Raw genomic sequence first — 21,873 nt, 5'->3', positions numbered from 1 at the left:
AGCGCAAGACTGCGACTATATGTGAGTCGTCTGTCAAATGTCTCCGACGCTGAGTTCAATATTACTGACTGTAGCCGCTGGACCCAGGTGTATATTGCATACAGGTGCAAGAAGCAACCGAAGTATCTTGGCTAGGTCAACCTGGTCTAGTATCACGGCCCCGCTTCTCCCGACTTCAGCATTCCATCTGAACGTCTCAGTTCCGCTTGCGCCTGTAAACTGGCTTTCTTTGGAGTTTTCGCCTCGAAGATGTGGTCGATCTCCTCCAGGTTTCTTCCCTTGGTCTCCACGAAGGTGAGGTATATCACCAGCGCACCCAACGCGTCCCACAGGATGTAGAAGATGTAGAACCGCCAGCTGGCCCGGGCGATCGCCACCGGAGGAACGTAGGTGTTGAACACGTTAGCGACGTTGACCAGCAGGTTCATGAACGCCAGGCCTTTTGCGCGCGTGTTGTACGCCAGGACCTCGGTCGGGTACAGCGACTGTGCAGGCGTCCAAGCGAAGGCGAAGACGACGAGGAAGACGTACACAAATGCGATGCCGACGCCTCCGACCACTGGCCTGCCCGCCTGCTGCGCGGTGCACGCCGTTATGACGGCCACCGAGATCGCCATGCCCGTGCTGGACGCGATGAGGAGCTTACGGCGACCGATTCGGTCCTGCCAACGCAGCCCGGACAGCGCCGCCGCCATCATGATCGGCGTCTGGAGGGCGTTCAGCAGCAGTTGCGTGCGCTCGCTCGTGATCCCCGCCGTTTTGGCTGCCACATCAATCTTGGTCAGTTCTTGTCAAGCTCGGATGACTGACGCTTACCCATCAGTGGAAAGTAGTAGCTGGTCGGCGGCAGGTCCCACTGTCCAAAGAACGCGATGCAAGCGACCAGGAAGGTGCGATAGCGGGCGGACCGCGAGTTGAAGAGCTCGCGGAAGTCCCACCACCGCTTGTCCGACCCGTCCGGGGAGATCGCTTGCTGCATCTCCTCAAGCTCGAGAGCGACGATGGGCGAGTTTGCGTCTCCGTCTCCGTGGTACTTCACCAGTATCTCTTTCGCCATGTCTACCCTGCCTTGACCCATATACCTACAGGTGATATTCTGAGCTACGTCTGCTGAGCGAGCCGAAGTGTGACGACCCACCATCGCGGCGTCTCCGGTATGAACCACACGAACGCGAGGACGAGAACGGACGGAAGCGCCTGTACCGCGAGCGGAAGCCGCCAAGTCCACTGCGGCGTGCCGACGATGAAGTTCAGCCCATACTCCAACCACGTCGACACGATCGTCCCCAGGAAGAAACACGCCTGGTACGCCCCAGTGAGCACCCCCCGGTACCGCGGGTACGCCATCTCCACCACATACGCCGGCCCCGCCGTCTGCACGAGCACCGCGCCCAGCCCCAGGATGAAGCGCCCGCCCATGAGCGTGCCGAGGTTGCGCGCGGTGGCCTGCATGACCGCCCCGGCGATGCACACCGTCGACCCGACGGCCATCCCGAAGCGGCGGCCGTAGCGGTCGGCGCACGGGCCTGCGAAGAGGCAGCCGGCGACGTTGCCGATGACGTAGAGCGCGGCGACGAGACCCTGGTTCTCGGGCGTGATGCCGAAGTAGGAGACGAAGGTGTCGATGGCGGTCAGTCCGCCTGGGCGGAGGGCGGCTTGGTGAGTACGGCTCGCTGCTCTTGCGCGGGAGTTGGGACTTACCGAAGGTGTTTGCGTCGAAGCCGTTGGTGGCTGAACATAGGTACGCGACGAACAGACAGCCGTACAGCTTCAGGAAACTCTTTCGCAAGGGATGGACTTGTGTCTCCGCTGCCCGCCACGGACGCACTTCGGGTGTTGACTCCTTGTCCTCATCGGACGGGGTGCTCACGAATTCGACGTTGTCGATGTGCGCTGAAATGCTGTCCTTGGAGCTAGGCATGACGTTCATCGACGTGCACGCGCTGACTGGGCCGATGCTGTATATATAACTCGGACGGAATGCCTGGGACCCCGTATCGCCACTCATGAGCGGCATGCACGGGCCTGCTGGAGTATGGTCGCCCTATATCGAAGTCAGGCGACCTGCCTAGGCTGCTATCGTCTGGCTGGTCACCTGAACCGGTACCAGTAGAAAGTGGTAAGGGGCACCTGATCTGCAGGTCGGCCTCCCGTATTCAACGTTCTCAGCAGATAGACAGGGACTTCTGAGAAGCAGTGTCTATTCGAAGGCGTTACAGCGCCTGCCGAGGATGGCCAGTTCCTCTATCCGACGAGCTTGTTTCTCAGGCAAGATGCGTTTCAACGGAAATCGATAGATCAGCAACAGTGTACTACGATACCATTCGATACGAAATTATCGCATCTGCGGATACAAGGCGACGTCAGATCTGGGAAGCCGTGTTGAGGGACGCCTTGAGGTAACGATGTACTCGGTTTGCTCAGACTTATGGGTACGTGTGCCGACTTCTATTTCCTATCTATCAACCCGGTGTCTTTATACCATAGGCAGTTTCTTTTGCGGCCTCGGGTTGGTTCTGCAGTGTCCCGAGTCTTCCACCAGACAATGGGTGTTCTAGGCTGTTGTGTATCTTGACATATTGACTTTGAGTTTAGCTGCAACCTAACACATGAGCAAGTACTTGCTAAGCCTGAAGATACTGGGTAACTACTCTACGACTACGAGAATTTATCCTGTCCGAATTCTCTCTACTGCTTTCTGAGGCCGTATGGATGTAAACAGCTCCACAGACGGTCGATGAATTGCGTCTCGGAAGTTGCCGAACACACGTTACTCTAGGCGAACGATCGACGCGGTAAGTAGTACTGCTCTCTCTTCTCTCACTCGACTACTCGTACTAACTCGGGCGGCTCTGAGTGGTATACACTCTGGTTGAAACCCACTAAGCTATGGGTGTTCTCATGAGATCACGAACTCACAGGTACGCCCATAGATTGCCAGCAGATCAATTGAAATTTGACTCATAAGTTACGTTTAAGTCTCTTGACTGGTTTGTGTCGTCTTGGCGGCACGCTGTAAACGACACACTGTGCTCCTTTCAGTGAATAAATGGCTACTTATTGGGTTTATGTATACTCGAAAGCATACATGCGCCCATAACTCGCCAGAAGAACGTTGTGATAACAGTGCCCGTTGTGACCTGTGCCCCTCTCGTCTGTACAACCGCCATCTATCGATTAGCTGTAGGTGTTTTTATGAGATATCGTCTCTCCTTTCTTCCAGCTAGTCGGAGCCGAATGGCATGCCCTTTACACTGAACTGTTTAGCTTCGGTGTATCAGCGGCGAGCCTGAGGGCTTGCTGACAAATGTTGCAGAAACACAGCAGACCTCAGGTAAGTACTCAAACTTCCCGGCCCCCGTTCTTCAAACCAAACATGTGCTGATGTGCTCCTGGTGATTTTGCCTAGCAGCTTTATTCTCACCTCCTATTACTCTCGAATGCTGCAGTACGTGCTCGAGGTTTTCGACGCAAATCGCTATACCTGCAACGAATGCACCCTCTGTACGTCAGCAGCCCGATCACGAGACAGACATAACTATACGTAGTGGTCGTAATGCCGACTACACTTAAGCTCACAGTGGCGGGGGGTCGGGTGTCGTAAGCCCGCCTGCTCCATTCCAATGAAGGCGATCGGCCATCATGAACGTTGCCCCTGGCCGTCGGTTGGCCGGATTTCCAAGCCATAATAAGGAGACGCCAGAAATCCATATCACTCCCCAAAGTTCTACCAACACGATGTTACCCATCGACCCCGAGCTTGCTGCCCTCCTCGGCCCCATCGACCCGCGTATCCAAGCTGAAGAGCCCACACATGTGCCTACGATTGCGGAAGCTCGCGCCTACTGCGAGGCATTTGAAGTCGCACCGTCCAAAGCTTACCACGAGCCCCTTCTTCCGTCAGGTAAGTTTCTTCGCCCGGAGCGAGCGCCACTAGTCTGTTTAGATTCTTTGGCTTTCTGCAGAGAACGCGTATGATGTGCAGGACAGGAAGGTTCCTGTCGATGATGGGGAAATTACCGTCAGGTGCATCGTTCCTGTGGTCGCAGATGAGCGTGAGACGTTCCCTGTGCTCGTGAATATGCATGGAGGAGGTTAGTACCCTGCGAGTTCGTGGGTTCCGGGTTGCTCACATATGATCTTATCTGCTAGGGTGGAGTGTTGGCAGCGTAGAGCTCGACGATTACTTCCTTCGCAAGGTGGCCGTCGATCTGAAATTGTCCATCGTAAACGTCGATTATCGGTGAATTGCGTCCTGCCATATCATTCAGTCCCTGCCGTCAGCGCTAATCCTCCGCGGTTCATGTTCAAGTCTTGCACCTGAATGTCCCTTCCCAACTGCTGTGATTGACTGCTTGGCAGCACTCAAATGGGTATGCCTTCTCTGCGTCTTCGCCTCCCAGAACTGAACTCATCCCCGCACCCCTTCCTGATTAGACGGCCTCGAACACCGCTCTCCTCAAAGGGGATCTCAGCAAGGGCTTTCTTGTCTGCGGACATTCCGCTGGCGCTAACCTTGCTGTGGTGCTCGCACACGAAGCACGAGACGACCCTTTCTTTCAAGGGCCCGGACGTCAACTCACAGGCCAAATCATTCGCGAGCCGCTTGTGATCCATCCCGATGCGTATCCCGAGAAGTAAGTCTACTTTCACCGTAATGCTAGGTCATCTGCTGCTACTTCTGGTTCAGCTGTACGGAACTGACGCTGTAACTAGATTGAAGTCTGAGATGCGTTCAATGGAGGAGAACAAGCACATGCCTCCACTCACGCGCGCCACCGCCGATTTTGTCGTTGGTTCGTTCCTCTATCTTCCCCCTCCCTCTTCGTCTCTTACGTGTATCAATCTCAGGCGTTTACAACCCCATCCGAAGCGACCCGCGGTTCTCGCCGCTCCTGTACGCTTCGCACCGCGGCCTGCCGCGTGCGTTCGTGCAGGGCATGGCGCTCGACATACTTCGCGACGATGCGCGCGTGTACGCCAAGGCGCTACGCGAAGCTGGGATTGAGTGTCGCCACATTGAGTGCGTCGTTCATCACACGCGCAGAAAGCAATGCCGCTGACGAGGCCATTGGGACGTTTGCTCTGGTGATTTGTTTGTCTATAGGTACCCTGGAGTCTCGCACGGATTCCACTACAACTACCCGGCGATCAAGACAGCTATCAAGGTCCGCGAAGACCTCGTACAGGGGATCAAATGGGTGCTTTCCAAGGACTCGGAGGCGTAGGGCCGTCAGGCTAAGGCTATAGCCGTGAAGACTGGATAGGATCAACTTGATCTTCAAGGATGCCGGGATTGTGCCGTGCCATTCAGGGCAAGGCGGTCCCGTCTTCGTTCGTGTCGCCAGCCCTTAGCTATAGGTATGAAAGTATATCCGCTCGTGAGTGCAATATGATCGCCGGTCTGTTGTATCATCTCCTTGTGTGCGTGCGCTGAGTTTTCGCGGGACGTCGGACATATGCACCCGAGGTCACGTTTACACCGTCCCCGGGTGCAACTGATAAGTCTCCCGCACGGAACCCCTGATCCGTCCGTAGCTGTTGACCCGAGAGGCCTTCCGAGGTGGATCAATGTATAGGAGTGGGACCCACATCGTCGCGGCGGCCGGAACACCTCGGGACACCCGCGGACCAAGGAGGTCCGCAATTCAAAACCCCAGCACCGCATGCCCCAACACCGGCAATCGCATCCCCGCACACAACCTCCTGCCAAAAAGCGCAACCACCAGGACACACAACCGGCCCGCGAGGGGTCACTTGGAACAGCGAGTGTATCACATTGGGCGAGGCAGCTGTTCGGAACAATACAAGACTCGATCCTCCTCGATCCCTTCCACGATTTGGTTTTCTGTAGCAACGCTCCTCCGATTCGCGACGATTCCGATCCAAGATCCGTGCGTTCCTGGGACACACACGCCCCGGGGAGCACACAACATCCTACAACCTCACATTCCCCCGGGGCTCCGAGTTTTCGCCGGTCATCTACCGGAAGGTGTCCGACTGCGTGAAGGTGCCGCTGGCGGGCGTAGTGATCTGGTTGTTGGGGTCGGACTCCCAGATGAGCTCGCCGGGGGCTTTGCGGATGAACTTGTACTGGACGCTGGTGCTCGCGGGCAGGTTCACGGTGACTGCGGGGGGAAATGTTAGACATGCGTGGCATGGCAGACGACGGAGCGCGACGTACTGCTCCAGATGGGGTAGTTAGCGGAGGAGAGAAGGAGAGCGTTGTCGGGGGACCAGTTCTGGAGCGCGTCGACGGAGCCAGTGATGTAGATGTTCTCTGGGAGGATGGATCGTCGTCAGTGCCGTTATTCTGAGACCATGTATGTACTGAATACTCACCCCCGAAGAAGGTTGTCGCCTGCACGTTGAAGGTGACCGCGACGGTGCCGGCGCCTCCACCACCGCTGCCGCTGCCGCTGGTCGAGCAGACTGCGGGGACGGTGAGACCAGCAGCACCCCAGCCAGGGTAGGTCAGGCCAGCGCGGGCGTGGAACGCGGTGAGGGTGGCAGCGTAGCTCCAAGTGAGGTCGACGGCGCTGACGGGCTGACCGTTGCTACGGCTGAACTGTTCGGCAAGGCCACCGTTCGAGGGAGTGAACTGAGCGTTCACCGCGATGAAGCCGTCGGCGAAGTTCCTGACGGCGGTAGTGAGAGTGGTGTACGTTGCGGAGGTCGAGGCGAAGGTGCCGGTGGTGACGGTAGAGGAGAACTGCTGGAAGAAGGGGAGGGAGGTGGTCGTGACGTTGATGCTGCCGAGCTGGTCCCAAACGATGAGCGCGTCGTAGAGCTGCTCAGCGACGGCAATGGTGGCGAGGTACCAGGGCTTTGAGTGGACGGCAACAAGTTAGTATGTTGTGATACTGGTCAATGTAGGTACACTTACGTTACCGCCCTGGTAGCTGTCTTCGGGGTAACGGCCGGTGGCGACTGCAGCGTTGGCGGCAATTCCCGAGTTGATGGTGTAGATGGAGCGGAACGCGTCGACGTAGACCTTCAAGTTGGAAAGCGCCTTGTCCGAGCAGGGCTGGAAGGTCGTAGCGTCACATCCCGCGGCGGGGTCGAAGGTGTGGATGGACGTTAGAACAGTGTTCGCGTCCCTGCCGGAGCGTCCACCGCCAGTGTTGGCGGTGACAAAGCCGCCGGAGGGGTTCCAGTACGACTAAAGGGCCCGGTACAGGATCAGCATGCTGTGTGAACGTACACAAACAACTGTAATCAGCTGACCTGGAGGAAGCACAGAACGTTGGCCGCCTGCGTGGTGTAGCCGCTGACTACCGAAGTTTGGCCGATGCGCGTAGCAAAGGCGGCACCTTCGCGGAGAGCGCGGTGCTGGACGGCAGTGGTGAAGAAAGAGGAAGAGTTGACCTCCTCCCAGAGGTCAAAGCTGTCAAGTGCGCATTAGCCTATGGTTTCCCCTCGCAGTGATCACAGATAGAGCGAAACATACCCAGTTTGGTTCCAGTTGGCCTCTACGTAGTCGAGGTCAAGCTTGATGACAGGCCAGAGAGTTTGAGTTACGTAGGTGGTGTTGCCGTTGTCGAGGAGCCAGTTAGCGTAAGAGATGAAGGCGGTGGACCGGAGAGCGGGGCCGTCTACAAAGTAAATATATCAGCTGGAGTTACACAGTAATTAGAGCGTCGAGATGCTTACCGCGCTGGGGGCGACCCCAGGCGCCAGTGAACGCGGACTCGTCGATGTTGAACTTCGGTTCGCCGAGGCCACCAGTGCTGACGGTTCCACTCGGGTTCGAGACCTGCTGAAGAGCAGCCTGCGAGCTGGTGAACATGTCGACGAGGCCGCGCAGCGAAGGGTCCTCGCCAGAGGTGAGCTGGTCGATGAGTGCCTTGAAGACGAGGGACGTGTCACGAGTCCAGGTGAAGAGGTAGTCCGGGTTCGTGGTGCTCGGGCTAGCGACTACGATACCGGCCTGTCAAATATACTTTCATGTTAGGACTTTCACAAAGGGAAAAGCGTGAGACGAGACACTCGCCTTCGCGCCCTGCGACTTGGAGCCGCTGGGGCCAATGTTGGCGAGCACACCGGCTTTGGCGATGGAGGATTCGGAAGCGACGTACGCGTCCGCGACACTAGACTGCGCGAACGCGCCGACCGCAAGGCCGACGACGGTGGCGAGGAAGGTGAAGCGCATGATGCCTGCAGTGGTATGACCGGGGTGGAAGGGTGTGAGAGACGGAGGCTCACGATGTCGAACAGGACGCTGCAGACCAGAGTACGTCCTGCACTGTATTTATACTACTTGCACTCTGTGAAAGCTACCGAGAGGATGCTTGCAGCATCTACGATGACGAAGTCCGTTGCACATGATGCGCCAGGCCCGCAAGGTCAGGCGGACATGTTGCATATGGAAGGCGGCCGAGCTGAGTTGGCTTGTGAGATTGATCATTGGCTCCGGCGTGCGCGCGTGGTTTCCTCGTTGGGCAACACAGTCGAAAAATGAGCGGTGACGCGACCCGCTTGAGAAACCGAGCGGGCTCAGCGAAGTTGACGAAGCCGCCCGTTGATTATTGAATACTTCGTACCAGGTAAAGAAAGACGCCTCGAGCGTCCAAGTAGGCGTCCCGCCATGTCTGTAGTCTTCGTTGCGCGGCTCTGGGGGCGCGTGCATTGTCCAATCGCGGGTCGAGAGGAGCGCGAAGAGACCGCATTGTGCGCCCCCGACCAATCCGAAGCCGCCCCTGGTCGGACTCGGACGGCGGGAGAGCGCAGAGCGGATCCGGAATTGCGCAGCGAAAGTTGCGCCCGTGCTTCTGATCATGCGCGTTGCCGTCTGATCGTCCCGAGCCCCGTGGGGGTCTCGCAGCCACCGGCGGTACCGCTCTCTCCCCCGCCGGCTTCCTAACAGATCGCGCCTGCACCTCAGATTCGAAGCCGATCGCCCATCGAGGCCATCGAGAGCCCTTTTGTGCCCTGAGTAGCCGGATACGGCGCGTGATGGCGACGAGTTTCCCCTGCTCAGGACGCTTTCTTGCTCGGAGTGCTTCTAGCGCGTCGGGTCCTGACGTCGGCAGCGCGCTCCTGCTGACCCCTCGTGCTTCTCAGTGTTGCGGCTCACGCCAACATATTCGAAGCCCGACGTGCGCGGGGCTGCCGAACGTGCAGGGTCTCCTTCGGTCATGGGTGCGCTGGGCTCGCCATATCCTGCCGATGTCGCAGGGGATCGCTCACGAGGGCTAGCTGAAGCATGAGGGAGGCGAACGCGGGGACCTGGCCGGAGTCGACGATCCTTCTGTTGTGTTCGGAGTGCGCAGTTATGACAGGTCCGCCGCCAACTGCGTCCGATCGCGCACGTTGTACTACGGAATTGTCGGATATCAGTGGCGGACCACTTGGCGACGGTGAACTTGGACCACTCACAACTTGATAAACGGCGGCGAGGGAGTGAGGCACTGCGCGTGCTCGCTTGCACTCCATCGCACCATACGTAGCTGTATCTCGAGGCTTGAGCGTGGGTGAAATCAGAACTGGCAGAAGTGCGAAGTGCTCGAACGCATGTGTTTACGAAACACAGGTTAGCATCTTTACGACCCTGATCTATGTGACCAGTGAGACAATCCTAACCGGTGGGAATACCGCTCCACGTCGGCACGAAATATCGATACGGCGCTCTCGAGTTTTTGAGGGGTGTATTCCCTATGCAGAAACTTTGCGTTCAACATCGGCATCGCCAAGTGTCATTGATAGTGCAACTTCTCACCGTTGAAATTTGTTCGTCCCGCGACCGCATCCTCGACGAATGACGGCTCGCCAGCGCGCGGCTGTACGGGTGGTCAGAAAAATCCGCGACGACGATCGGAAGCCGCGCACATCTGGGGTGCGGGGCGCAGAAGCTTGTCCGCCCATGGGGAGCATGGGGGCGGCGCGCTTCGACGCGGCAGAATTTGCGGAGAGACGCTGCGCTGCCACCTGCTACACACGGCGGCGGTTCCTTGCGGTGGCGCATGACACGGTAATCGGGCACGGCGGGAGAGGACAATGACAACATACACGTTTCCAGCGGCGCGAAGGCGGACGAAGCATCCCAGCAGCAAAAAACAAACTAGGGGTGGGACGAAACCGCGGATGAGCTCATCCGGAGCGCCGGGAACACAGGGTTGGAGGACTCACCAGCCTGTCAACCTATGAACTCCTAGCTCCCGCGCCCTCTTCCTCCTCCGACCGTGCCAATGTTGCAAGCATCGCAGACGCAGGGACGGCTGTTCGTCAGAGATTGTGCTACCTCAGATCAAATCGACCGTCTTCTTGCGGGGACGAACATGATGTGTACCGGTGTTAGTCGAACAACTCGTAGGCGAGACCGCGCTGGTCCTCTGCGACCGCGATAGCGAAACGTCAGCGTTAGACACGGCTATGAGCGGCGGGAGAGCCGCCACTAAGTGGGGAGAGCGGACGATGATGTTGTCTTCGATGTTGCTCGTTCCCGCGCTAGTACGCTCACGACCAACATTGGATAACTGAAGGGGCAGCCGGCTTCAAGGTGCTGACGCCATGACAGGCGAGACCACCCGTCGGGGCTGCCGCGAGCGGGGTACGTGTCCGCCGGGGTGAGCGTGAGCAGCTCCACGCAAAGTGGGACGACAGAATACGCCGTGTAGACGGGCTCCGAGGTGAGAATTATAGCGTGACGTGCACGTGGAACGGAGTAGACGTTTGGGACAGCGCCGAGGGCCCACCCGGCTCTATCTTCCTACTCGACGCCACTCGACGCTGCCGGCCACAGCTCTTGCATGCGCTTGACCAGCATCACCCGTTCGCGGAGCTTCCAATCGACCGAACGACGCTTCAACAGGGAAAATATGACAAAGGCTAGACGAAACCGTAAGTCATCATTTTGGATTGAGGTTGAGATTGTATCGCACTAGTCGGAAGACTTCGTCGTCAGAGACGACGTATAGCGCAACCTCGCGGATATTATCGCCGCAAGTACGTCCGAGCCATTGAAATGGTGGACAGGCATGGACGTAGTCGGGGCGGCCGCATCGTCGTCAAGTAAATCATCATCGTCGAGAGTTCCGAGGGTTGCACGTTCAGGTGAGAAATAAATCATATGCTGCGTATTGCTCACTGCTGCCTGTAAGCAAACGTTCAGTAAGTCATTATTCTAGCGAAGTACTGCGCGAAGAGTACGCCCCTAGCATCGCGTACCATTGGCAGTACTTGTCGGCAGTTCATTTTGCGACTGCGCCACGGAACATGAAGATGCTGCTTCCCACTCAAAGCCAATCCCTTGCGTTTGCCATCGGTTAACCTCCCGCAAGTCATTACTACGATTTGCCGGTAGCACTAAGGTGTATGCTATGCCCATGTTGCTGGCTGAATTTCTTCGCGCGTCTGGCAGTCGGAAGCCAAGTGCGTCCGGTGATCACTGATAGCTGTCACATAGATGAGCTTGTGAGCCAGGCCTTCATGCATTGCACTTTCACTCACCTCCAACGCGAATGAATCGGGGCGAGTGAGACAGACGTACGGGCTGCGAGAGTGTTGAAAGTCGCTGCAATTATTGATATCACAGGCCGCACGATGCAGTATCCGCGGCCTAGACTGTTATATACTTATCATCATTATTCATGCGTTCGGTCCCCCCATCTCTTCGCCCGGTGTTGGTCGGCGCGACATCGTAAACGTGGTCCACAACAGAGAGCAAAAGAGAGGTTGTCCAAGTCTGGCGGCTCGGCAACGGTGCAATGAGCTTCATGAGCGCTTAACTCCCTGATTGGGAATTATATTGGGCGTCTCACGGCTTCATCCCTCCCCTTCCTCCGCTTAGCACCAGCACGATATCTCGACACGAGGTAGCTGGAATATGCACTCAGTGTTGAGTTGGTCGACTAAATGTATCTGTCAGCAGCACGCAGTCACAACACCATCCTCTGATCGCGACTACGGCACTGTATTTCGGCTGTGAAGGCGGCAATACTCATTTATTGTTCTTTCCCCTCAAACATGCAACCGTCTACATTGGCCTCATACGCTTGAACCTTTACTACCACTACGACGACGATCCCAAGAGACGACTACCCTCTATCTCTCAATGGCTGCGCCGACCATCTCTGCTGCCCAGGCTGTTGGCGAGTATCTGCAGTCTCCCGACGATCTTGCAAAGGTCGCTGCCTTCCGGAAGAAGCTCGAGAAGGAGAAGGCCTCAATCGACGCGAGACTCAGGGGAGGCGTTAAAGAGCAGCTGGACGCAACACGAGAGGGCCTGCGAAAGCTGTTTGGCACGCGTGGCAATGTGCAGACCATCAAGGACGAAATGGAGACGGTGGACAGGATGTGCAACGACCCCACGTACGTCGTCACGACCTTCGACCAGATTAGCAGAGTGCGTCGCACGGCCATACTCCGTGGAATTGGCACAAAGTACTCACAAACACGCCTGCTCAGGTGTCGATGGTCCATCGCAACTTCGAGCAAACGGAGGAGATGGTCAATAACCTTCTCGAGATGAACTCGAAGCTGGAGATGCTGGAGCGCATGCTCGTTGAGGATAGCGATGACATCCTCGGCCCCGCCCCCAGCCTCCTCCGTATACATTTCCAGCTCAACCGACTCGAGGCGTTCCGGAATCAGACTATGCATCAGGCGAAGAAGTCTTCCGCGGATACTCGGAACACGCTCACGCGCTGGTTTGAACGGCTCACCAATCTCATCGAAGCATTCGACCAATATGTGCTTGAACTCGCCGGCAACATATTACCCATCGTGCGGGCCGGGAACCCGGATGTCATCGTTCGGTTGATGAAGGTCGTTGAGATGGAGGCCAGGGAGGATGAGAAGGTACGTACTCCTCGGTGGTAATGTGTAACAGTTTGCCAACGGTTGTCTCTAGGCTATAGCCATCAAGCTGGTCAAGAAGGCTGGGAAGATGGACGCCGCCTCCAAGTTCCGGTCGATGCAAGCCAATGCGCGCGTGATCAAGCACTACCGTTCGAAGGTCATGAAATGCATCACCGCGTCTATTATGGACAAGTTCAACGAGGTGTACGTGGCGAACGAGCGCGATCCTGCCGGGTTCCTGGACGATCTCGTCTTCATCTACAAGGACCTCATCCGAATTGAGAGCGATGTCGTTCCGTGCTTCCCCCCTTCCTACGACATCTGGCAGACATATGTGCGCGAGTACCACAAAGCGCTCAACAGCACCATCAACAGGCTGGTCAAGTCGGAACCCGAAGCGAGCGCCCTGCTCACCCTGCACGCGTGGATCAAGGAGTACAAGAAGAGCATGCGCGAACTCGGGATCGCGCCCGAATGGCTCGAGCCTCCGCTTCTGGAGGGCAAGGAGCAGAACCTCATCGAGGACTACCTGCAACTCATCATCAAGAAGCTGGACGAGTGGTCGGAGAACCTGATGAAGACCGAAGTCGCAGCGTTCACCGCGCGCGAGGAGCCGCCCGAGATCAGCAGCGACGGGCTCTACACGACCTCGGGCACGGTCATCTTCCTGGAGATGGTGAACCAGCAGATCGACCTCGCGCTCGACAGCGGGCAGGGCCTGGTGCTCGCGCGCGCAGTCGAGGAGGTGAACCGTGTGATGCGCAGCATCCAGGACCGCTGGGTGAAGCTCGTCGATACCGAGTTCAAGAAGCACACGGAGAAGCCGGAGGAGGTGCCCGGGGGACTCGTCGAGTACTGCATCGCGCTCGCGAACGACCAGATCAAGTCGGCGGACTTCACGGAGGGTCTGTCCGCGCGCATCGAGCCGCTGGTGTCGGAGAAGTACCAGGTGACGATCCACGACCGGTTCAACGACGCGCTGGACGGGTACCTCGACGTCGCGAAGAAGTACACGCAGACGCTGATCAACATCATCTTCAACGACCTGAAGCCCGCGATCAAGCAGCTCTTCCAGCCGGCGTGGTACGACGGGACGCACGCGGCGATCGTCGAGACGATGCGCGACTATCTGTCCGACTACCAGTCGTACCTGAACGAGTCGTTGTTCGAGGTGCTCCTCGAGGACCTCATCGACATGTACCTCGTCACGTACCTCACCGCACTTGCGAACAGCGGGAAGTTGAACATGCCTGCCGCGGCGGAGCGCATCCGGGCGGACATCGACGAGGTGTACAAGTTCTTCGGGACGTACAAGAAGATGAAGGAGCTCGAGCCGCAGATGGAGGTGCTCGACCAGGTGCTCTCGATGCTCGAGGCGTCGAAGAGCCTCGTCTTCCTCTCGTACTGGTCGTTCGCGAAAGTCCACGGGCCGTGCATCCAGTTTGTAGAGGCGCTCATGAAGGCGCGCAGCGACCTCGACCGCTCGGGCGTCAGCGAGGTCATGGACAGCATCAAGCGCAAGGTCAAGGACGAGAACCTCACAGATCGTACGTCGTCGCTTACCGGAAGTCTCGTAAAGTTCACTAACAAGCCTCGCAGCACCGGAACCTACCATCATGAAGAAGATCGTGATCCAAGGCGCGCTGTCCCGCTTCCTCGTACGGACGTAGAACCCGACCACTGCTCGCTCGCTTGCTATTTATCGCTCTACCATACCCCCCTCTACTGCATACAGGTTCTCGTTGTCTTCTGCTCTTCTGTAACGTATACGGGCGCCCCCGCCTACTGTATTTCTATCTCTTCTCCCTCACACTCAAACCGCGCTACGTTGTGACGGGCTGATCAGTCCACCTCGTGCGCCTTGATGGCCTCCTGGTCGCGCGCCGCCTGCGCATGCACAGTAGTCCTGTCCGCCCACCGTGCCGCCGCAGCGTCGATCTTCTTGAACTGCCACGGGAAGCGGGACGGGTACAGGAAGGGACGCAAGTCGAACCCTGGGTACAATTTGTGAACATCCACACACGCGGGGCGACAGAAACGGTAAGGACGCACGGTTATCGTCAGGACTGTATTGCTCCTGTAACGAGGGTCAGCGCCTCTGCCTCGGTGCCTTTTAGCTTTTGTGTTGAGAAGACGTACCGCGTGGTAGGACGGGGTTAGAGTGGTCATCTTGTGCCGGTTGCGCGCGTACTCGAAGAAGAAGAGCTTTACTTTCTCCGCGACCTAAACAGGAAGGAGCGTTAGTATCATGCGGCGAACTCGGGCAGAAGGCAGTTGTCGGGACGAACCTGTGGTGGGGAGAGGAAGGAACCCCATTCGTGGCAGAGCTTCGTGAACATGCTCCAGGGACCGCACTTCTCAACCTTGCGCAGCCGCCCGAAAACAGAGAGCTCGTCGTAGGTCATGCCCATGTCCGCCTAGGTCCCGTGAGCGCAGTTCCAGCAGGATGCGGATGTACGTACCTCATCAGCCTGGACGTAAGTCTCAGTGATCGGCTCGAGCTCGGCGGTGGGCACGGCGTCGAGGAAGCTTGTTTTACCGTCAGTGTGGCTGTCCAGCATTCACACAGAAATGTAAAACGCACTCGGTCAAGATTGGGAGATCGAAGGCGTCGCGTGCGTATGCGATGAACTTCTTCAGGTCGGTCTTGCTGATCGCGCCGATGGGGTTGACGTCGGCAGACGAGCAGTCGTACTTGGTAAAATAGCCACGCAAGCTGCCCACCCACCATAGTCAACATCACGACTGCCGCGCATAGTTGCGCACGGCTCACTCACCTCTCATCCACGTTCGCACTCCCGAGCACGAGCAGCCCACCCTGCCTGCCGCGCACCCACGGCATCAGCTGCGCGAACAGGTACGCGACGACCATCCTTAGGCGCGCCTGGATGTTCTGTAGTGCAAGGTTCTCCGCGCCCGTCCCGCCGTGCACCCGGAAGCGCGGCTTAACACCCGTCACGTACGCGAAGAGGTCGCGGATCGCAGTGACGAGCGTGTCCATGTTCAGGTCGATGTGGTAGCTGAGCCCCACTGCCGCTCAGTGAACCACCACGAAGGGGAGGGGAGGGGGCAACGCACCTGCCGATCGCGTTGGCGAGATCTTTGGCGCGCTTGCGCGTGTCTGGACTCGAGTTTTCCGTACCCATATAGCAGGTGTGGAAGATGCGGTTCGCGAACTCGCGGGGATCGTCTGGCACGTATGTGGACCCCGGCTCTTCGCCCGCGATGCGTCGCGCGTCCTCAATGACCTGTCCATCTGTAAGTTACATAGTCAGAGCGGGTTTGTGTGTTGAGAAGGCGAAGCCCACTTGCCTCCGTTCCGCGCTGCCTCGGCAACTAGACGGCACATGGAAAAGACTATCACAGACGTGGCGCAACTGTCGATGCCCCCACTGAGAGGAATAAAATACCCTTGCGTGCGCGATCTGCGCAGGTAGTCCCAGAGCCAGCACGCAGGGCCCAATCTGTAACAGTACCCGTCAGCACTGAATTTCTGCGTCCGCACTGAGAACGGCACCACTCACGCGATCTCCTCTTCGGGCCTGTGATAGCGCACTTCCTGCAGCTTCCCAACGACGAGCTCGCTGAAGTCCTTGATCTCATCCTGAAGACCGTCGGAGAGCGCGAAGTCGACCTCGATGCGCTGGTAACGCTCTGCCGCCGCAGCCTGATTGCTCCGGCTGCTCGTTGCACGGTGGGCACGTATGTCTTCGATATCGATGGTCGCTGTGACCACTTCGACGTCTTGCAGAGAAAACTGCGAACCTTGCGCGACGACGCGCCCGTTGACCACAATCATCGCGCATCCGTCGTAGTACAGGCGGTCGCCGTCGCAGCCTTGCTGGTTCGCGTACAGGTAGATGCCCCCAGCCTGCATGTGCTTGTTGTCAGAGAATGCGTGTCATGGCTTGGATAGCTACTCGCCTTCATTGTCGCCTCCTTCATGAGCTCGACACGCCGGTACAGCTTGCGCAATTCGTGGTGACTTCCGCTCGAGTTCGTGAATATTTCCACGCCATCGAGACCCATCAAGATGTGCGGACTGGGGCACTGTTAGCAAAACATGTCTCGTAAGAATGAAAATCTAGGCAAACCTCGCAGGTGTAAACAGCTCTTCGCACAGTTCAATTCCGATACAAGTGTCGATGGTGCTGATGACTGCATCTCCGAAAGGTACTTTGGTCTACACAGGTCAGCGAGCGTGCCATCATATGGCTCAGCGCACTCATACCTGGCCAGTAACCGCGTGAACTAAACGCGGCAGGTAATGGTCTTCCACCTGTCTATGTTTTGCCCAGGGCGTGAACCAACGCAGTTCGCGGTAGTTGCCATCATTTGCCATCCACATCTTGGGTCGGATGAGAAGGATTTTGCCATCGTGTATGACTACGCGACAGTTATAGATGACGTTCTTGTGAGTGATTGGCCTAAAGTGGAGTTAGTTCTCGGTCTGAGCGGGAAGGTTAGGGTGAAGTAGTCAAGGCGTGACCAAGGAACGCAGAGCGCCTTCCCCACCCATGACGATGTGGCCGCCGGGAGAGGTGACTGGCGGCCGGGAAGCGTCAGGACGGCCCCCGCGGGAACGGTGTGACCGACCCAACCTGAGGCAGCTCAAATAAAGCGGCGGGCGCCGCGATGCCCCATGACGAGGATCCGAAAGCGAGGCGGCGAGGGTCGGTGTGCCTGTAACCCGTCGGGCTGATCATGTAGTACGCGCGAACGCAGGAGACAACTGCGCTCATAGATGTGCCAGTAAGACGTAGACTGATACTCACATTCCGATATCGCACACGATCCCCTTGGCCTCATCTGACTTGAGTATTTCAGCTAGGACCTCCCACGCATGCAGTCCAGTATCCCCTGGTCTAGAGGATTAGCACGGTCGATAGCCGATGGTTTTGAAGGTTGAGTACCCTCTAGAAAATGGTCCATGCAGCCATAGCCGCTGGAGGAGCGCATGAGTATGAACCTCTCATATTGTACATGTACAATGACCTACGTGATCTCGAGCTCCGGGCCAACGCGAAGGGTCGCACCCTTCTCCTTGGCAATCCGGATACTCTCCAGGATGCGTTGGAGGTTCCCCTAGATTCCCATCAGCCCGTGATTTCGTGCGGCGAGAGATGTCGTGCGTGCCTCAAAGTCCAATGCCCATTGGTTCAGAGAGCTGGGTGTAGTCAAAATTATGTAGGTGTCCAATCATATGTACGCTAGAACAACGGGCGTACCATCTAGGACCCGACGCATTAGGCCATCTGCGCGAATCATGATATTGCGATGGACGTGGAGACTCACGTTGAGACTGTGATGAGATGGCCCATATCTGCGGTCCAAGGCCTGATTCCCCTGAGTTTCTCCAAGGAGACCTGTGGAGGATGTTGTGGTCGAGGTGAGTTGTGTACCTTCGGGATTCCAAGTCAGGGCGACTCCGGCCTCCCGGAATATTCTAATCCTGCGATTCGAAGAGGTGGCGTCATAGCAGAAGCGCCGAGGCGACGGGCGCCTGTGGAGGCTGCACTCTCTCTTCCGCCCGTCATGTCTAACAATCGCAACTGCTGTGGCGACTGTGTGTAGCGACCTTCATTGGTGAAAAACATACGCATTCATATGTTTTAAAACAAAGAGGACGTCCGCGGGCAGGACACAGAGTGGTACGGGCTCCCATACCTGCAACGATCTATGCTCAAGCTCACGCATCGGCTCAGGCTTACAGGATCCCTGTCCGCCGGTTCCTGACCTGTAAAGACATGAGGCAAGTCCCAATACCGCCTTTTAGGAAGACGGCAGCCTCTCGGAGCTCAATTCCGACAGAAGTACCGTCTCGTGCCACGGCTAACGCTTGCACATGGTTCATGTCGCCAGCAGCGGAGCCCGCTCACTCAACGTGGCTCCTCGCGGGTGCCGGTACTCTGCACAGCCATCACACACACCGTCCCCGTCCGCAGCATCACTGGGCCATCTCTCCGCTTCTTCCTCACTATCTGACGCTTGTACTGACGACTTCTCCCATGACCGATAATTAGACCGCGAGGTCTCTGCAAGAGACCAGGAACTAGTGCAATCTAGAATTGCTCCTTCGGGCATATATGCCATGCAACTTCGCCTATGGCCCATCAGTGAGGCGTGCGAGCTTCCGTTAGACGGTGTCTCCCGGCTTCCTGGGCGCGCGGGTCTCCCACAGCTTTCGGCGGCCTGTGATGTCTAATGACCTGGCGGCGGCCTCAACGAAACACTCCGATGTGGATCTTATCCTGATACGAAGCGTTGTGAACGGCCGCCGCAAAACGCAACAGCGCGAAACGCCTATGCGACGCATCCCTGATGAGAAACTATCACCCGGAGGAGCAGGCGTGCGGGGGCCGATGTAGGTTCAAGCGCCGAGGTGACCTTCTTCAGCGGCCAGAAACAGCGGCCACTGCAGTACCATTAGGTACTGTCGGTTAGTGTTGGCTCATCGTAATCACCGGAGGTAGGCCATGAGACCGCAGCCGCGCATGCTTGAGAGTTGTATAAAAGATGGCCATCGGGACGATCATGCTCTATCGTACGCCTCCCCCATCCTCTTCACTTAGGAATCTCGCACACCTCTCACTCCAAGTAACATGGTGCGTCTCCACACCATCTCTTCGAGAATGCTATCTAACACTCCATAGACTGCCTCCACCTTCGGCGCAAGCGCATCAGGCGCCTTCTCCATCTCGCCCAAAGAACGCGACCCCTACGAGTACCAGGCCGGCTTCGGGAACCGTTTTGCCTCCGAGGCGATGTAAGTGGTTCTCTCATTGACCGTGGGATGTAGCGAGGCTCATCAGCGTTCAGTCCCGGCGTGCTCCCCTATGGGCAGAACATGCCGCAGAAGATGAAGTACGACCTCTACACTGAAGGGGTGAGTGTCACCCATGCGCACCGCGAACGCTCGCTAACCGGCGGTCATAGATTAACGGCACCCCTTTCGTCACTCCGCGGAGGGACAACCAATCTACGTAAGTATGGCCGCGGCCTCATGAATACTCCCATTTAACGTCGTTCCTTCCATATATAGATGGATTTACCGCATCCGCCCTTCGGTCGCGCACCAAGGCTTCTCTCCTCTACCCGACAACCCGGACGTAAGTAACATACAGATTCAAGGATACGATGCCGTCCTGACGATATCGCGCAGACCGAGTCGTGCTTCTTTCCGCTCAACCCCAAGGTCCACTTCAGCCCGACCCAGCTGGCATGGCACCCGTTCGACATTCCCTCAGACAACACGAAGGTGGACTTCGTTTCTGGGTTGAAGACACTTGCTGGGAACGGCGACCCCACTCTGCGCGAGGGTCTCGCCGTGCATATCTACGCCGCGAACCAGTCGATGGGCAACAGCGCGTTCTGCAACAACGACGGCGACTTCCTCATCCTCGCGCAGCAGGGGCGTCTGGATATCCAGACCGAGTTCGGAAAGTGAGTCGCGACGGTGCCTTGTAAATCGGTGCGCTGCTCACAATGTGCTAGGTTGATGGTGCGGCCCGGGGAGCTCGTCGTTATCCAGCGCGGTATCAAGTACAAGGTAATGCGGCGTTTGAGGGGTGTTCGTGCTCAAGCTGAGCCGTTGTCTCACACAGATCGGCCTTCCTGACGGTCCTTCCCGCGGTTGTGAGTGAGCGGCAACCTGTTCCGTGGGTATACCGGCTGACCCGCAGTCTAGACATTCTCGAGATCTTCGGCTCCCACTTCGAGCTTCCGGACCTGGGCCCGCTCGGCAGTCACGGTCTTGCCAACACGCGTGACTTCGAGAGTCCTGTCGCGAGTTTCGACCTCGACCAGTCGCCCTGGGACAGTGAGTAGCTCCTGATCTACGCCGGGGATGCACAAGCTAACGTGCTGCAGTCACCTACAAGGTCGGCGGGAAGTTCTTCGCGTGTCACCAGGAGCACACTCCGTTCGACGTCGTGGCATGGGCGGGCAAGTAAGTACTCTTAGTCTCACATTGTCCCCGTATCCGCGATACTGATTTTTCCGAAGCTACGTGCCTTACAAGTACGCTATGGAGAAGTTCTCGCATGTCGGCAGCATCAACAAGGACCACATCGACCCCTCTATCTTCACCGTTCTCACCGCGCCGTCGAAGACGCCCGGGGCGCCGCTCGCGGACTTCGCTATCTTCAGCGAGCGCTGGGACGTCGCCTCGAACACCTTCCGCCCGCCCGTGCGTATCTTTCTTCCGCTCCATGATGCGCAGGGGGATGCTGACTCCGGGCCGGATTGTGCAGTACTATCACAGGAACTGCGCGAGCGAGATGATGGGTCTCATCTACGGTGGGTACAGCGGGCGCAGCGATGGGTTCACGCCCGGCGCGTTCAGCTACGAGAACGGGTTCTGCCCACATGGCGGTCAGTGGATCCCGGCTTGTTCTACTTTCTGTGCTGAAGGCTGACGTCCACCTCAGTCTCCTACGACGAGTTCAAGAAGGCGACCGAAGCGGAGCTGGTGCCCCAGAAGATCCACGTCGGCACCCTCGGTAAGTCCGCTCTGCTACATTCGCCTCAAACCATACGCTGACCATACTATTAGCATTTATGTTCGAGTCGAGCATGCAGATCCTGCTGACAGACTACGCGATGAAGAGGAGCGGGAAGCTGCACGGTACGCGTTTCGCATCTCACACCAGGCCTGGAGATGTCCCGTCGGAGCTGACATGCGCGTCTTCCTTTAGAGCACGAGCCGAAGATGTGGGACAACCTGAAGGGCCAGTTCATCAACCACCTCGACGAGGTCAACGCGGACCTGAAGGCGGCGGGCCGCCCGCCTCTGGGCAGCAAGGCATGAGGCCTATGCATGAGACCTTGGGAGTAGGCAGCTATGATGCACGGACTACGGTTACAGTGACGACCCGGATAGATCTTCCCATTTCAAGTGTTGTAGATGGATATGGTCAACGGACTAATATATACTGCAGCTTCGTGGCTGCTGGCGTAGTCGCGACTGCTGCTCTTCCGCAAATTGCCGGCACGGGCCCAACATGACACGCGCCGCACCTGTTCCACTCGCACTTGCGGGCGCTTCTGTTCCTCCTCCCCTCATTGACCTCCATG

The 21,873-nt window shown here is 57.5% G+C and overlaps 5 protein-coding genes across 5 annotated transcripts; 2 read left to right on the top strand and 3 right to left on the bottom strand.

The window, feature by feature from the left end:
- Positions 1-152: 152 nt before the first annotated feature.
- Positions 153-1,921, bottom strand: TRAVEDRAFT_20436 (general substrate transporter; the record flags this gene model as incomplete). The annotated part of the gene is made up of 4 exons (XM_008039910.1): positions 153-763; positions 817-1,082; positions 1,139-1,640; positions 1,702-1,921. The coding sequence occupies 4 exons, from the start codon at positions 1,919-1,921 to the stop codon at positions 153-155; spliced, it is 1,599 nt and encodes a 532-aa protein (XP_008038101.1).
- Positions 1,922-3,955: 2,034 nt separating this feature from the next.
- Positions 3,956-5,228, top strand: TRAVEDRAFT_124132 (uncharacterized protein; the record flags this gene model as incomplete). Its single annotated transcript, XM_008040504.1, has 7 exons — positions 3,956-4,094; positions 4,153-4,243; positions 4,313-4,373; positions 4,438-4,637; positions 4,717-4,796; positions 4,852-5,023; positions 5,108-5,228. Coding segments are annotated over 7 exons (864 nt in total), but the record flags the coding sequence as incomplete, so codon positions are not given.
- Positions 5,229-5,982: 754 nt separating this feature from the next.
- Positions 5,983-8,152, bottom strand: TRAVEDRAFT_37357 (glucoamylase; the record flags this gene model as incomplete). Its single annotated transcript, XM_008040056.1, has 8 exons — positions 5,983-6,128; positions 6,185-6,280; positions 6,343-6,826; positions 6,887-7,162; positions 7,228-7,387; positions 7,451-7,595; positions 7,654-7,930; positions 7,994-8,152. 8 exons carry the CDS (start codon positions 8,150-8,152, stop codon positions 5,983-5,985), a joined length of 1,743 nt encoding a protein of 580 aa, XP_008038247.1.
- Positions 8,153-11,954: 3,802 nt separating this feature from the next.
- Positions 11,955-18,119, bottom strand: TRAVEDRAFT_58686 (glutamine-dependent NAD(+) synthetase with GAT domain-containing protein; the record flags this gene model as incomplete). The annotated part of the gene is made up of 21 exons (XM_008040503.1): positions 11,955-12,343; positions 12,406-12,798; positions 12,851-14,345; positions 14,398-14,792; positions 14,851-14,875; positions 14,938-15,021; positions 15,087-15,215; positions 15,261-15,327; positions 15,383-15,514; positions 15,576-15,818; positions 15,877-16,054; positions 16,111-16,262; positions 16,323-16,669; positions 16,723-16,840; positions 16,893-16,981; positions 17,030-17,225; positions 17,574-17,658; positions 17,712-17,743; positions 17,798-17,883; positions 17,935-17,965; positions 18,094-18,119. 18 exons carry the CDS (start codon positions 18,117-18,119, stop codon positions 14,641-14,643), a joined length of 2,172 nt encoding a protein of 723 aa, XP_008038694.1. The 3' UTR covers positions 11,955-12,343; positions 12,406-12,798; positions 12,851-14,345; positions 14,398-14,640.
- Positions 18,120-19,400: 1,281 nt separating this feature from the next.
- Positions 19,401-21,607, top strand: TRAVEDRAFT_20432 (homogentisate 1,2-dioxygenase; the record flags this gene model as incomplete). The annotated part of the gene is made up of 15 exons (XM_008039909.1): positions 19,401-19,403; positions 19,452-19,564; positions 19,618-19,684; positions 19,735-19,781; positions 19,841-19,907; positions 19,961-20,241; positions 20,293-20,347; positions 20,403-20,433; positions 20,486-20,617; positions 20,668-20,746; positions 20,803-20,986; positions 21,051-21,171; positions 21,228-21,299; positions 21,353-21,424; positions 21,495-21,607. 15 exons carry the CDS (start codon positions 19,401-19,403, stop codon positions 21,605-21,607), a joined length of 1,437 nt encoding a protein of 478 aa, XP_008038100.1.
- Positions 21,608-21,873: the final 266 nt, after the last annotated feature.

Source organism: Trametes versicolor (genome assembly GCF_000271585.1).
Source record: "Trametes versicolor FP-101664 SS1 unplaced genomic scaffold TRAVEscaffold_6, whole genome shotgun sequence".
Classification (NCBI taxonomy): domain Eukaryota; kingdom Fungi; phylum Basidiomycota; class Agaricomycetes; order Polyporales; family Polyporaceae; genus Trametes; species Trametes versicolor.
Note: the sequence above shows the minus strand (reverse complement) of the source record. Positions and strands in the feature narration are given on the sequence as shown.